Source organism: Physeter macrocephalus, chromosome 9, assembly GCF_002837175.3.
Source record: "Physeter macrocephalus isolate SW-GA chromosome 9, ASM283717v5, whole genome shotgun sequence".
NCBI classification, from domain to species: domain Eukaryota; kingdom Metazoa; phylum Chordata; class Mammalia; order Artiodactyla; family Physeteridae; genus Physeter; species Physeter macrocephalus.
In genome coordinates, this window is record NC_041222.1 from 41,581,700 (window position 1) to 41,595,438 (window position 13,739).

Genomic DNA, 13,739 nt, shown 5'->3' on the forward strand with positions numbered 1-13,739 from the left:
ACACAAGGGAGGAAGAAAAAGGTGGGGATATCTATGCAAAAGGAAATAAGGTAGTCTTCTGTGGGAGAAAGGAGCGAGTCTCTACTAATATGTGAATTGTCGATTTCCAAGTAACTGAATTGAGCTTATACCTAGAGTGTCCAGCAAATACTTACCTGGTCTATGAGCTCAGGATACCAGAGGATCCCCAGAGAATCTCAAAGTGCAAATTAGTCAGTGTTGCCTCATCCAAAAAACCCGGGAAAAGATTCCCTATAAAGGCAGCCATCATGAGACTGTGAAATACAAGATTAGGAATCTGGAAGTGTGGAGGGAGGTAGTGTTTTTAGGTTTATAAACAATCTTTGGAATACATTTTTGCTTAATTAAGCTTACTAATAAGACTTTGGGGAAAGAATGTCCCAGATATCTCCATGGTGCTGGGAGGACAAACGTGGTAATCCAGCCATATTCTATGAAATTAATTCCTTGGGAAAGTCATGAAAGAATGCACTGACATAAACACCACACTCATGTTAGCTGTGTGTTAACAACTACCAGTTGTGCTAATCAGTCTTTCCAGTCATTTCCCTATAAATTGACATGAAACACAGAAACCCAACAACAAATATCTGAAAGGAAATGAAAGAGAAGGAAAATCAGAGTATCTCAACTCTGCCTTACTCATATTTAAAGTAATTTATAATTCCTGGACTGACAGCTGACACTGGTTTTCTTGGAAAAACTCAACAGTAGGCTCCTTTTCCATACTTAGCTCCTCTATCCAATTTCACATTAAAACATATTCCACTTGACAGTATAATTTTCCTGGCTCTGTGTATGGAACCACCCTAATCTGTTCTATAATGTGTTGATTATTGTGTCAGAAATTAATGATCTTGCAATTTCTGCTTTGCACTCAGCTGCCCTGCTTTAATTATGCTGGAACATTAATATCCTGGAGCAGCCATTTCCCAATGTTCTCAGACATCATGAAATGTGATAGGAAATTCATCTTTTCTCATGTATCTTATCTACACATTGGTTTTCTGATTCCTTAGTCCCTTTATAGCAGGGTGTCTTGTTATTAAATAGCCACCTATTTATAAATCTCTCCTGAAACTTACTAGACCTGCTCTTCTATCCAACTGCTAAGTGTTGTCTTTAAAAATTTTACAACCTTAGATATTTTACATCTAGTTTCATTTTCATTATTAAAGGGCAAAGTGAAAAGGAAGATTCTAAAAGCAGAAATCCAAATCACAGGCAAATTTCATTCACTTTTTGCTAAAACGAGAAGATTATTGCGAGAGGAAATAAGGAAATAGAGAAAGCTATCCACAGGGACTGTGCTGCACAATATTAAAAGACAGTTCCTGACATTAAGATGTCTAAAAATATAACAAGAATTAGAAGAGACTTAGTGGACATCTTAAAACATGTTTTTATTTCATGGAGAGGTGACAGGACATTCTGATTTGTGCCATTTCATGCCAGAGTCAAGACTCAAAGCCAAGTCTTCCTAGCCCTGACCTAGGATCTTTTATTATACAATCTCATCCCAACAAAACACAAATTAATGACTTATACAAGATTCAAAGAGGAAGGGGCTCTTGAGATGGACTTTGAGAGAAGGGTAGGATTTTCTCAGGTGTGATGATTCCTGCAGCAAGATCAATGGGAAATATTTGCTGTTGATAAACCCTTGAGGGAGCAGTGGGGGAGGAAGGCAAGGATTTGAAGAATGAGAAACTGCACTGGTTCCTAGACAGTAATTGAAGACCCGTGTTCCAGGGAGTTTGAAGACTAAAGGAATGGGATAGGGTGGCAACTTAAACGGGTAAAAAGGTGAAAGGAAGGTTTGCTGCTCATTTGTATGACCAACATATGTTGGCAGCATTGAAAGGACTAATGGAAATTGAAAATTTATGAGAGAGGGAACAATTTATGAAATAGGTCCCAGAGGAGGCAGGACGATGAAATCAAACGTATAGATGACCAGTTGGTTTTGACTGAGAAACCAGCTGTCAGATTCAAAGAGAGGCAAGTGAGGATTCAGAGAGGAACAGAATTGAAGGGGCTTGTGTTCAATGCCTTCATTCTTTTGGGAGTTGAACCCATGAGGTCACATCCTAAGAATGAGGCAGGTAGGATCGAGTTGGAAACTTGCAAGTGAAAATGGATCTGAATATCTGGGGTGGGGAATGAGAGTGGAAGTCAGTGAGAGATGATCTGAATAAAAGGTCTTCCCAGCAGCATGGATCCCAGCAGCCTGGAGGGGACAGTGGAGATTAATTTTATTTTCTCCAGCTGTGCTGAGAAGCTTAGGGTAAAGAAGATGAAAATAGCTGCTGAGGGTTCCCAGGGGTTAAGAGGACCAAGGTAGGAGAAGCCAGAAGGACCTGTGGGTGGGGAGACTATGATGTGGGAGTGAGTGCTCCATGGACCACAGCACAGAATGGAGGCTGGAGAAGCTGTGTTGGGGGACAGGAAAGGGATCAGGAAAATCAAGAGAGCTGGGAAAACCTCATACCAGTCTTTGGGAATAAGGAAATGGTGCGATGTAAGTTGTTCCAAAGAAAAGAGTTACAGCTTTTGGTTTTAATAAATATCATCATAAAAAGCCCCAAACCAGACTTGGCATATATGTGTTTATGTACATCCTTATATCCACTCCAGCAGGATGTTCCTGCTTTTAAGTGTTCACATTCAAATGCCTTGCAGGACCAATCACACAGGTGCTGGGTTATAAGAGATTATGGTTTATATGATTTAAAGGCAGAAACAGTTAATCTTCCTTCTTCCTTTGATGTATTTACATTGTTCTTCCCTGCCATCAACACATATTCATTGAGAGTTCGGTTCTCTTTCCAACTATTTATTGAGTACCCACTCTGTTCCAGAAATTGTGTTCACATAAGAAATAAAAAATAAATAAGATATGGATCTCTGTTCTCCAAAAGCTTACAGTCTGATGTAAGCTAATGTAGGTAGGCAGGTAAGTAGACAATTTCCATACAATACATAATGCTATGATAGTAGTATGATGCACAACGCAAGGGTTCTATGTCAAGTACTCTGAGGAAACTGCCACCTTACACAAGGTTGAACAGGATTCCTTAATGTAGAACTTACCAGAGTTTCTAACATGTTACTGTGCAGGGTGAATCTTCATGTGTGTATGTGGAAGTAGAGATCTAGCATGCAAAACTTCCCCAACTCATTTGACCACAGAACCCTTTTTCAATGGAATAACTCAAGGGATTTGTACTCCATGGGACATACTCTGAGAAGTGCTGACATAAGGTTCTTGCCTGGTCAAAAAAAATGTATTTATATTTTTTTCAGACTGGCCAGATGGGGGTTTTCTCCATCTCCATAAATGACTTTTGAAGTTTGTTCTTTAATCTTACAACAGAATAAAGATGCAGACTTAGAAGGGTTTACCATGCAGACTTTAATGACTGCTGAGCTGATCATTAAGCCAGACCCAGATGAAAGAGAATGCCTGGTCATGCTCTCATTTATGGGCCATTTAACATTTTTTCCAAAAGAAATATTTAATGAACATGATATTGAGTTCCTCCCAGTGCCTCTAATTAACAGACCACTTAATGGTCTTTGTTAAAGGGAAAACTTGCTTCAAGTCAAAAGATATTGCAGGACCTGATATAGGTGCTATAGTGACCTAGCGTAATGTCAGCCCAAGCATTTGAACATAAGAGATATGGGAACATATGTATATGTATAACTGATTCACTTTGTTATAAAGCAGAAACGAACACACCATTGTAAAGCAATTATACTCCAATAAAGATGTTAAAAAAAAAATTCAGGGACCCAAAGCATGTTTACACTAGGCTCAAATATTTTTTTCATACATTAAAAGAACATCAAGCCATCCAAAAAAAAAAAAAAAGGCTAATGTTTGTGCTTCATCATTACAGACTTTCTGACAACGACTCTTTAGTCCCTCCTGACATTTAGCTTTCAAGAAAAGCACTTTGGAGTGAATTGTTCCCTCTCCTCATTACCAACTCTAGTGTGTGAAAGTGTCAAGGTAACTCTTGATTACCTTCTCTCTGTTTAGTAACATGCTGAGGAAAAACAGATCAAGAAAACCATTTCATGATTCATGCCCTTACAAAATGTTTCTAAAACGTTAACAAATATATTGTCGGCAGTTCATGATTGTGTAAGTGCAGTAGTCTAGTACTATTAAAATAAAGATTTAACTCGGACCTGATTTTAATTTAAAGAATACTTCACAGCAAAAGTTCAGGTACAGAATTACCCAGGTACTAAAGAGATGTTACCTATGAAACCTTATGAGGATCAGGACCTAGAAAAAAAATTCTTTAGTCTCTTTGTCATTCTCTCTTTTCTCTCTTTTGCTCTTGCTTTCTCTCTCCAGCTACATTAATGCCAACTATGTGCCAGGTACTATGCTAAGGGTTTTACATGATGCACCGTAATCCTATGAGGTATGTACTACTAATACACTCATTTTGCATATGAAGAAAAGCGAGGCTCAGCAAGATTCACACAACTAGCCCCAATTATAAAGGCATAAGCGCCAGAGAGCCCACAGCCAAGTCTCTTAATTAAGCATTATGCTGTACTTCCCTCTGCCCCACAGATCTCCTTTGTCTGTGCTGAACCACCTTGAATTTTGACCCCTCCTAGGAGCCAAAGTGATTTCTAAAATAGAACAACAGAGAGTTAATAATAAAGCCCTAGAACTTTTTTGAAGTCTTGAGTTAGGGCTGGCTTCCCCTTCTTATCTGATCCTACACTTTCCGTATTAGCCAGGAGAGGTCTGGGAGCGGGGGCGTAAAGGTATGGTATAAAAAGCATGGATTCTGGATTGAATAAGACTTGGATTTACCTCTCTGCTCTGCCTCTTACTAGCTGTGTGCTGTTGAACAACGTCCTTAATTTTCTGCACAAGCTTTCCTCATCTGTTAAATAGGGCTATACAGCTTTCCTTCCTAGGGTGCTGCAGCATCAAATGAAGTAATGCATGTCGAGTGCTTAGCAAAGCGCCTGGCGCATAGAAAGCGTTCAATAAAAGTTCCTGTTGCTGTTGGCAGCTGTGACATTACACAGCCATCCATACGGCTATTTTGTTAGAATGGTCTCAGGGAAATTCTTACCATTGCTATCATTCCTTAAGTAGAAATATATATTATAGTTTCCATCAAACATTAGACTGTGTAGGGGAGATAGCAGGGACTTGTTAATCGAATCAGCCCATTGTCCTTAAAATGGTCTGGGTAAGAACTAATATGGAAATAAAGGTAAAGAAACATCCAGAGTGGGAGGTACCCGGGAAGGCACAGGTGAGCTAGTGTGTAGGGATTAGGATCGAGGCAGGAGAAACAAAGGGAAAGGGGCCGAAAGTTTTGACTTTACAGTTCTGTCCAGGCTGCCTGTCACTCCGCTCAGCTCTGATCTCACATGACAACTCACTGAGAGGTGAAAATAATGTTCATGAAAGCAGGCTACACTAAGAAGCAATGTGAAGGGAAGAGATTATTGTTATTATTTTGTGCAGCACAGATACTCAAACATATCTACCAAACATCTCCACCAGTGAAAACTCACACTGGGATTAGGATTAGGCCAGGCGTAGTCAAAATTCAAATACAAGGCTCCCAGCCAGGGAACAGGTGTGAAAAGGCAGCCATTTACTCTCGTTGAGTTGGGCCTTGACCACTCACACTTGACCGGCTTTAGGAATGGTGTGCTGAGGACGTGAAGCAGAGACAGGGAAGGGTCTTCCCCACCACAGTGGCGCACATTCAGTGAGCTCTGAGTTTAGGCATTCACTGCTAGTAGAACGTGACCTTGGGTTAGTCTAACTTTGTATTCTAGAATGCCAAGAGCACTAAAAGGAGATACTTTACTTCCCTTAAGCGAATGCTGTGAGAATTAAATAACAGATGGTGCCTATGCCCCAAGGCACGTTGGGAGCCTCACTTTTTCCAATTGCACAAGAACAGGCTTTCCCCAAGCATGGATGGAGACCTTGAGCACCCAAAGATACCTGCGGCAAAGGGCAGGCTTCAGACAGTCTATAGACCACGGTTCAAACCCCAGCTCTGCCACTTACCAGCCTTAGAAAGTCCACTCTTTCATTCTTTTACTTATTGCTTTTTCATTGTTATATTTTTATGGAAAAAGAGAAATGGACAGTGAACAAGTAGACAAATCAGAAAATTTCAGATTGGGGTAAATGCTATGCACAAAATAAACTAGGAAATATCATGGGGAATAACTTGCGGATGGGAAAAGCAGTTACAGACTGGGTGGTCAGGGAAGTTCGTTTCTAAGAGGAGACATTTGACTGGGACAGTAGAATGAGAACCGGGCTTGACATAGGATAGATGGGGGCAGGGCATCGCAGGCAGAGGGGACTGCAAGTGCAATGGCCCCGGTGAAGGAAAGGCCTTGGGACTCGGGACGGAGAGAAGGCTGGTGTGACTATGGGGACTGTGTGACTATGTGATCATGGGCGGAGTGAAGGGAGATGAAGTCAGTGAAGGATGCGGGGACCAGATCGTGCATGGCCTCATAAGCCACAGGAGGGAATGGAGCTGTATTCTAAAGACAATAGGACAGTTTCATGCAGGAGAGTGGCCTGATCCTATTTCTGTTTCAAGACGATGATTCTGGCGGCTGCATGAGAGCATAGAGAGAGCAAGGTGGAAGCAGAAAAACCAGATAGAAAGATATAAAGCAGTTTATACGAAGCAGTTTAGGTGGCTGGGGAGACACAAGTGGGCATATTCGAGATGTATTTTTGAGGTATAACTGTTAAGGATTTTGTCTGGAATTTGGGGGACAGTGGCAATGCGACAGCAAGAATAGGACCATTTTAATTTTTGAAACTTCAGTTTCTTCAACTGTAAACTTGTAAACATGCAGCATGGTGAGTAGAGTTAACAACACTGTACTGTGTATTTGAAAGTTGCTCAGGGAGTAGATCTTAAAAGTGCTCATCACAAGAAACAAAATTTGTAATTGTGTGAGGTGACAGATGTTAAGAAAACATTGCGGTGATCATTTCACAGCATATATATATATATATATATATATATATATATATATATATATATATATATACCAAATCATTATGTTGTACATCTCAAACTAATATAATGTTATATGTCAATTATACCTCAATTAAGGAAAAAAACCTAAGATTGCAAAGCCATTTCAGTAGTAGAGTGGAGATTTGAAGCCAGAGAAACTCCTGTGTCATTATCCCTAATCGCTGTGCTATCCTGTCTCCAAGATGACGCAGGAGAGGCCTAGGAGGCCCAGGGCACCCTAACCTATTCTGGGCAGTGAGCCAGAGGAGGGGTCTCTGTGGCAGGGACGTTCAAGCGGTGACTGAACTAACAAGAGTCTAGGCAGAGGAGATGTGTGCAAGGGCTCAAAGTGGGAGAGGGCAGTATGTTCCAGGAACTGAGTGCAATGGGATTAGAATGGAGGGAGAAGCGGCCAAGCTGGGGAGGGGATCATGTCAGAGCATGAGAGCCTTTTCCCTCAGAGCAACGGTAAGCCAGGGGGTCACTGCACGGGAGGCTTCCTCATCATCTCTCTGCCTCTGGGCAGAGCGCAGATTGGAGGTGGCAGGCGTGGACTGCAGGTGGGGTTGGCTCTTAATTTCAGTTTTCAGAATCAGCTTAGAGACCAACAGTTCTCATCTGAGAACTGCACGTACCTCTGGGGCCATTTGGAAGTGTGTGGAAATAATTTGGGTTGTTTCTGTCACTGCAGATGTCAAAACCCCAACCGTGTGAGGCATGGCCCCCCACAAAGGCAGAACTGTCCTCTTCTAAATGCCAAGGGGGCCCATACTGGGAAATCCTGCCATTGGCAAGGCACTGAAGGCTTCACTGGAGGAATATAAATGTTTTAAGCCATGACCGTGTAAAAGCAATTGTATAGCTGAGAGAATTGAGAGGTAGAGCAGGCAAGCAAGGTGAGGGGAAATAGAGGGGTGAAAATGCACTCACTGTACATAGTGGGATGTCAAGGGACACTCCCTAAAATTTATGGAACCAAAAATAGATGGTTAGGTGTATTAAAGTTACAAAGGGAACCAAGAGAAAAGTTAAAAATATAACTAAAAATTGTGAGGAAGAGAGAGAAAAGAAAAGGAAATAGTGTAAATAAGCGAAATTTCTTATCTTTCATAGCAGGGAGTCAGCAGATACTGCTAAGGTTAATGAAGCAAGAAATGAGGTGGAAATAGAATATTTAGAATTATAGAGGAAGGCATCATAAAATCAGGAAAAACCCTTTAGAAAAAGAAGTAGAACTGACGTTTGAGTTCAGGGGTGGTTAAGGGAAACTCTGGCTTTTCATCTTGTCCCTTCTCTGAGATACTGTTTGTATGTTTGTTTCCACCTGTATGTGTTACATAAGTCAGTGAACTTTAGTTTCTCGCCTTACTCAATGCTGCCTCTATGGATGTCAAATGGTTCTCTCACTCTCTGAGCTGGTTCTGTTTAGAAGGGACCCGCCGAAAACTACTGGCCACGTTCAGATACGTGTCTGGAGTTTCCTGTCATTGAACTGTACCTACCATCTCCTCACCTGCACTGGGGCCAAATCCCTGAATAGGCTATAAGAACTTCTCTGCCCTCACTGGGTCTAGATCCAGTTTTCCGGCAGTGGCTGGGGAGGGTCTCTGTGGCCGCTGGGAGGGCTGGAAGTCAGCCAAAGAAGAAAGGGCAAATTCTCTGGGGCACCCTTATTCGCTGGGGGGCTTGCTCCCCTTCCATGGAAGTCAGGTAAGAGCAGAGACTCACTCTGAGGAGCAGGCAGATTACTAACACCCATGTTTTGTGAGTAGCGGATGGGGGTAGGGTTGGAGGCAGGGAGGGAGGGCTAAGCGCTGGGGAGGAGGGAGGGCTAAGCGCTGGGGAGGAGGGAGGAGTGGGGTGAGGCATGAGCAGGAGTTAGAATCCAGCGTGGCCTGAATGTTAACCCTCCGAACACCAGCTCAGCTGGGCCTCTATTAATCACTATTTTTTATATGTCCAATTGGTAGAACTACTCCTCTAATTTTCTATATAGCCCTTCTGTGAGACAGTGAGATTGTACTGTTGGTAGTTATTTTACGTATCTGTATCTTTTTAAAAAATTTTATTTATTTATTTTTGGCTGTGTTGGGTCCTCGTTTCTGTGCATGGGCTTTCTCTAGTTGTGGCAAGCGGGGGCCACTCTTCATCGCGATGCGCGGGCCTCTCACTATCGTGGCCTCTCTTGTTGCGGAGCACAGGCTCCAGACGCGTAGGCTCAGTAGTTGTGGCTCACGGGCCTAGTTGCTCCGCGGCATGTGGGATCTTCCCAGACCAAGGCTCGAACCCGTGTCCCCTGCATTAGCAGGCAGATTCTCAACGACTGCGCCACCAGGGAAGCCCACATATCTGTATCTTAATGTTCTATCATCTGTGATCTCATTCTCAGAAGTAGGATCTGAGCCTCATTCATCTTTATATGCCCTGCACCGAGCATATACCTAATCAATTATGGTTGAATTAAGGAATAAATAAATGAATGAATAAAGTCAAATAAATGAATGAAATGTTTATTATATTCTCCTTTTTTTAAAACACTAGCAACAGAGGGTGTGGAGTACAACAAAAATTCTATTATTTTCTGGTGCATCCCTGATTATGTGGCTCTGGTGTATCTCTGATTATGTGGGTCTGGTGCATGTTTGCTCTGTGTGTGTGTGTGTTGCCATAACTACTTGAGAGAGTTAAATAATTGGTAATGGGGAAAGAATGTAAGCCTTTGGGATCCCTAAGAGGTGCAGGGAAGGACTAAGAGATCAAAGAAGAAATGCAAAAATGCTGCATATGTGAGATGACATTTATAGAAAGATAGTCTCATTCAGGAAATGTTTGGAACTGGCTAGGAAATAGGCTTAAAAAACATAAGCCTAGGGCTTTCCTGGTGGCGCAGTGGTTGAGAGTCCACCTGCCGATGCAGGGGACGTGGGTTCGTGCCCCGGTCCGGGAGGATCCCACATGCCGCGGAGCGGCTGGGCCCGTGAGCCATGGCCACTGAGCCTGCGCGCCCGGAGCCTGTGCTCCGCAATGGGAGAGGCCGCGTCCGGAGCCTGTGCTCCGCAACGGGAGAGGCCACAACAGTGGGGGGCCTGCGTACCACAGGAAAAAAAAAAACATAAGCCTAGGCTAGGAGTTGGAACTTGGCACCAGAAACATCAATTTGTTTCCTCTGTTACTCAGGGGGATGAGCCAAATAGCTCAGTTTAGTCAGGTGACCAAAATGGGATGGGATTAAGAAGGGGACACCTACAACAACCTATTTAGTCAGCATAAAAACAATACCATCAGTGCTTATAAGATTGTGATAAAACTTGTGTGCTTATATTCTGCTACAGGTATCATAAATTGGTTTGACCCTTTTAGAAATCAGTAAGTCAAGGAGGCTGCCATGTCATTATAATCATAATTTCTTCTTGCCTAGCAATGAAAAAGAACTTTGTAAATATTTTCAAAGATCTTTGATTAATCATTGTAAATATTTAATCATGCTTTGGTGGGTATTCCAATGAACTAAGAGTAACCAAGCAACGTTATGATGGGAACATGGTGTACAACATTTCTTTAACAGGAAGTTATAGACAAAGCTATGGTTCTGTCCAGATGGTTATAGCTAAGAGAAGTTTGGGTCATTAATGTTTATGAAGAAGTTTCTATTGCTCTGCTAGGCATGTATCTTCCCCTGGGGAGCCTGGACTTTGGGTAATTCCTAGTTAATGAACATGATCAACTGACCCATCCATTCCTCAGTGATATCTGTTGAGCTCCCATTGAGTGAGGCATCTGTTTGTAGGAAGGGACCTTCTTTTAGCTTCTTTTTTGCACAGAGGGTACATGAGACAGATCTTCCGACCAACTGACAGATGAAACAAAATGGATTTTCCCATTCTAATTTCATCTGGGTTAGTTGACAGAATTTATTGCACCTGTAAAGCTTAAGTTTATGAGTTGTAAAATTCAGGAGATCACAGTTTTCTTTTGTATTTTCCCCGCGATAAAGATCTCTGTTTTCTTATTGCTATCAAATATGCTGCTGATGGTTCCCTTATTTAAATTCTCTCTGTCTGGGTTGGCTCTCATATTTTACTGAGTTTCCCCATCCTGTGTTCAGCTAGAGGTTTAGGTTGTTGACCTTAAAAGCCTCAATGTAGAACCAGGCTCACTGATTTCACATTTTGAAAGTACTAGCATTTGTATGTGTGTGTGTGTGTGTGTGTGTGCGTGTGCGTGTGTGTGTGAATTGTGGCTTCGAACTAAAGTATAGCTGTTGAACTTGGATTATTCACATATTCTCTGTCTTTGGACTATCCTCAAGGAATCTACGGACTAAACAAGCAAACTCCCTAGGTGACCATGACTCTGAGAGACAGAAAACTGAAAAGAAATGAAGGATATAACTCGTGCATGGCTGTGGACAAGGTGTGAGAGTGCGGCTCTCAGCTTGAATAGAAGAAAAACAATGCATCACCAGCTGAAAATAATTAAACAGAAATTCACTAACCCAGTTTAGCAACTGAAAATTGCAGAAAGGTTCTACTGTACCTTGGTAGGCATGGGCTTCTTAAAGGTGATTTCAGCTTGCATCCAAACGCCCCTTGGGGACTCCAGCACAGACCAGATCTTGTCTTGAACCATGTGGTTCTCTTCAAAGATATAAACTGCTAGGGTGTCACTCATTTTTAAAAACCCATAGATGGCATAGTAAAAACGCAAACAATACTGCAAGTTTCCTGGCAGGGAGGGACCGTAGAGCCTTCCAATGTAGCCAGGCTGAGACGTAAACTTTGTGTTGGCCATCAAGAAATACCCTGCGAATAGGACAAAGCATTCAGTGCATCAGCAATGAAAAACCTAAATAATTCAACCCAGATTATCAAGTGGGAAAATTTCGTTCAAGCAGTGGAGTTTGCCAACAGAGACTATTTCTATAGGCTCTAAATGATAGAAAGCATTTAAAATATCGAAAATACCTGTGTGATTCTATTGCTAATAAACCTTCTCCATTTTTAAGTAAACCTGTACAGATTTCCAACTGCATATGTCCAGATTCTAGTCATCAATCAGGATTTATATTTCTTTTTTTTTGGCCGTGCCGTGGCTTGCAGGATCTTAGTTCCCCGACCAGAGACTGAACCCCAGACCTCAGCATTAAAAACATGGAACCCTAACCACTGGACCGCCAGGGAATTCCTAGGATTTACACTTTTCATGAAACAAAAAGGATGAAATCATTTTGGGGTTCCCCACTTTTTGGACAACCAACTGACAGCTAGACTGAGTAGTACTGAGTCATAGAGAACACAAGGCCCAGAGCAGATTTTCCTTCTTACCCCTGCAATGACCAGTGGAGGGGGAGAGGTTACAGGGCCTGGCAGTCCTTGGGGGGTGATGGGTGGGGGGTGGTTTGTGTATCTGGGCAGAGCTTACTCTCTTGTCCATATGTTAAGCCTGCTCCTAAAAAGCAGGTTTTTAATCAGATAGACCCTCCCAGGTGCTGAAGATCTGATCTTCCCCAATTTCTCCTAAATAACATGAAAAAATAAGATCAAGAACCTCCCCTCCCACATGCTCCACCAACCCCATGGTAAACTTGAAACAGTTTACCATGTTAAATTACGTGTCCTATAAAGCTGGGGCAGAAAGAAAAAAAATAATACCTTACTCTTTTTCCTTTCCCTTTTTTGATCCTCCTTCATCAGTTTTCTTTGGGGTGCCTCAGTCTTTGCTATACAGTTTAGTTTTATTTAATCCGGCAAAAGATTCTTTGGTTATTTCATGAGTGGTGTTATGGACTGAATTATGTCCCCCAAAATTCATATGTTAAAGCTCTAACCCCCAATGTGACTGTATTTGGAGACGGGGCCTTTAAGGACGCAATTAAGGTTAAATGAGATTACAGGGGTGAAACTTTAACTCTCATGCGACTGGTGTCATAAGAAGAAGAGACAGCAGAGATCTCTCTCTGTCTCTCTCTCTCTCCATGTGTACACACAGAGGAAAGGCCATGTGAAGACACAGTGAGAAGGCGCTTTGGAAAAGGCAGGAAGAGAGATCTCACCAGAAACCAACCCCAATGGTGCCTTGATTGGGGGACTTCTAGCCTCCAGAACTGTGAGAAAATAAATTTCTGTTGTTTAAGTCCCCCAGTCTCTGGTATTTGTTATGGCAGCTCAAGCAGACTAACACAGGTGACCAATACAACAGCCAGAGCAATCTTTTTTTAAACCTAAATTTAATCCCTCTCTTCTCTACTTAAACCCTTTCAATGGCTTCTCACTTCCTTTGTAGTAAAATCGCAGTTGCTTACTCTGGCCCGCCACGCCCAAGATCTTCCTCTCTACCTTCATTTTCCTTCACTCTCCTCCCCACGGTGCAGCCACTCTAATCTTCTAATTCCTGGGAGTATCCAGTTCTTTCCAAACTCAAAGCCCTCACACATGCTGATTCCTCTGCCTGGGCTCCTGCTCCCACACATAAAAGACACACAGATAAACGCCCCACCCCAAATGTGGTTCCTTATTCTCTCTCAGAGGTCACTCTTCGCATCTCTCAGCACACTCCACAACTGGTAACCTTTTTTTTTTTTTTTTTTTGCAGTGCTCGGGCCTCTCACTGTTGTGGCCTCTCCCGTTGCAGAGCACAGGCTCCGGACGTGCAGGCTCAGCGGCC

At 42.4% G+C, this 13,739-nt stretch overlaps 1 protein-coding gene across 4 annotated transcripts in view; it reads right to left on the minus strand.

Annotated features, from left to right (window-relative positions):
* The window catches only part of MAMDC2 (MAM domain containing 2), a 162,550-nt gene that overhangs the window by 43,496 nt on the left and 105,315 nt on the right, over nt 1-13,739 (minus strand). For all 4 annotated transcript variants that reach the window (XM_024126846.3, XM_024126847.3, XM_024126848.3 and 1 more), the window contains exon 9: nt 11,613-11,878. In XM_024126846.3, the coding sequence (XP_023982614.1) occupies nt 11,613-11,878 (266 nt within the window). The remainder of the gene's footprint in view (nt 1-11,612; nt 11,879-13,739) is intronic.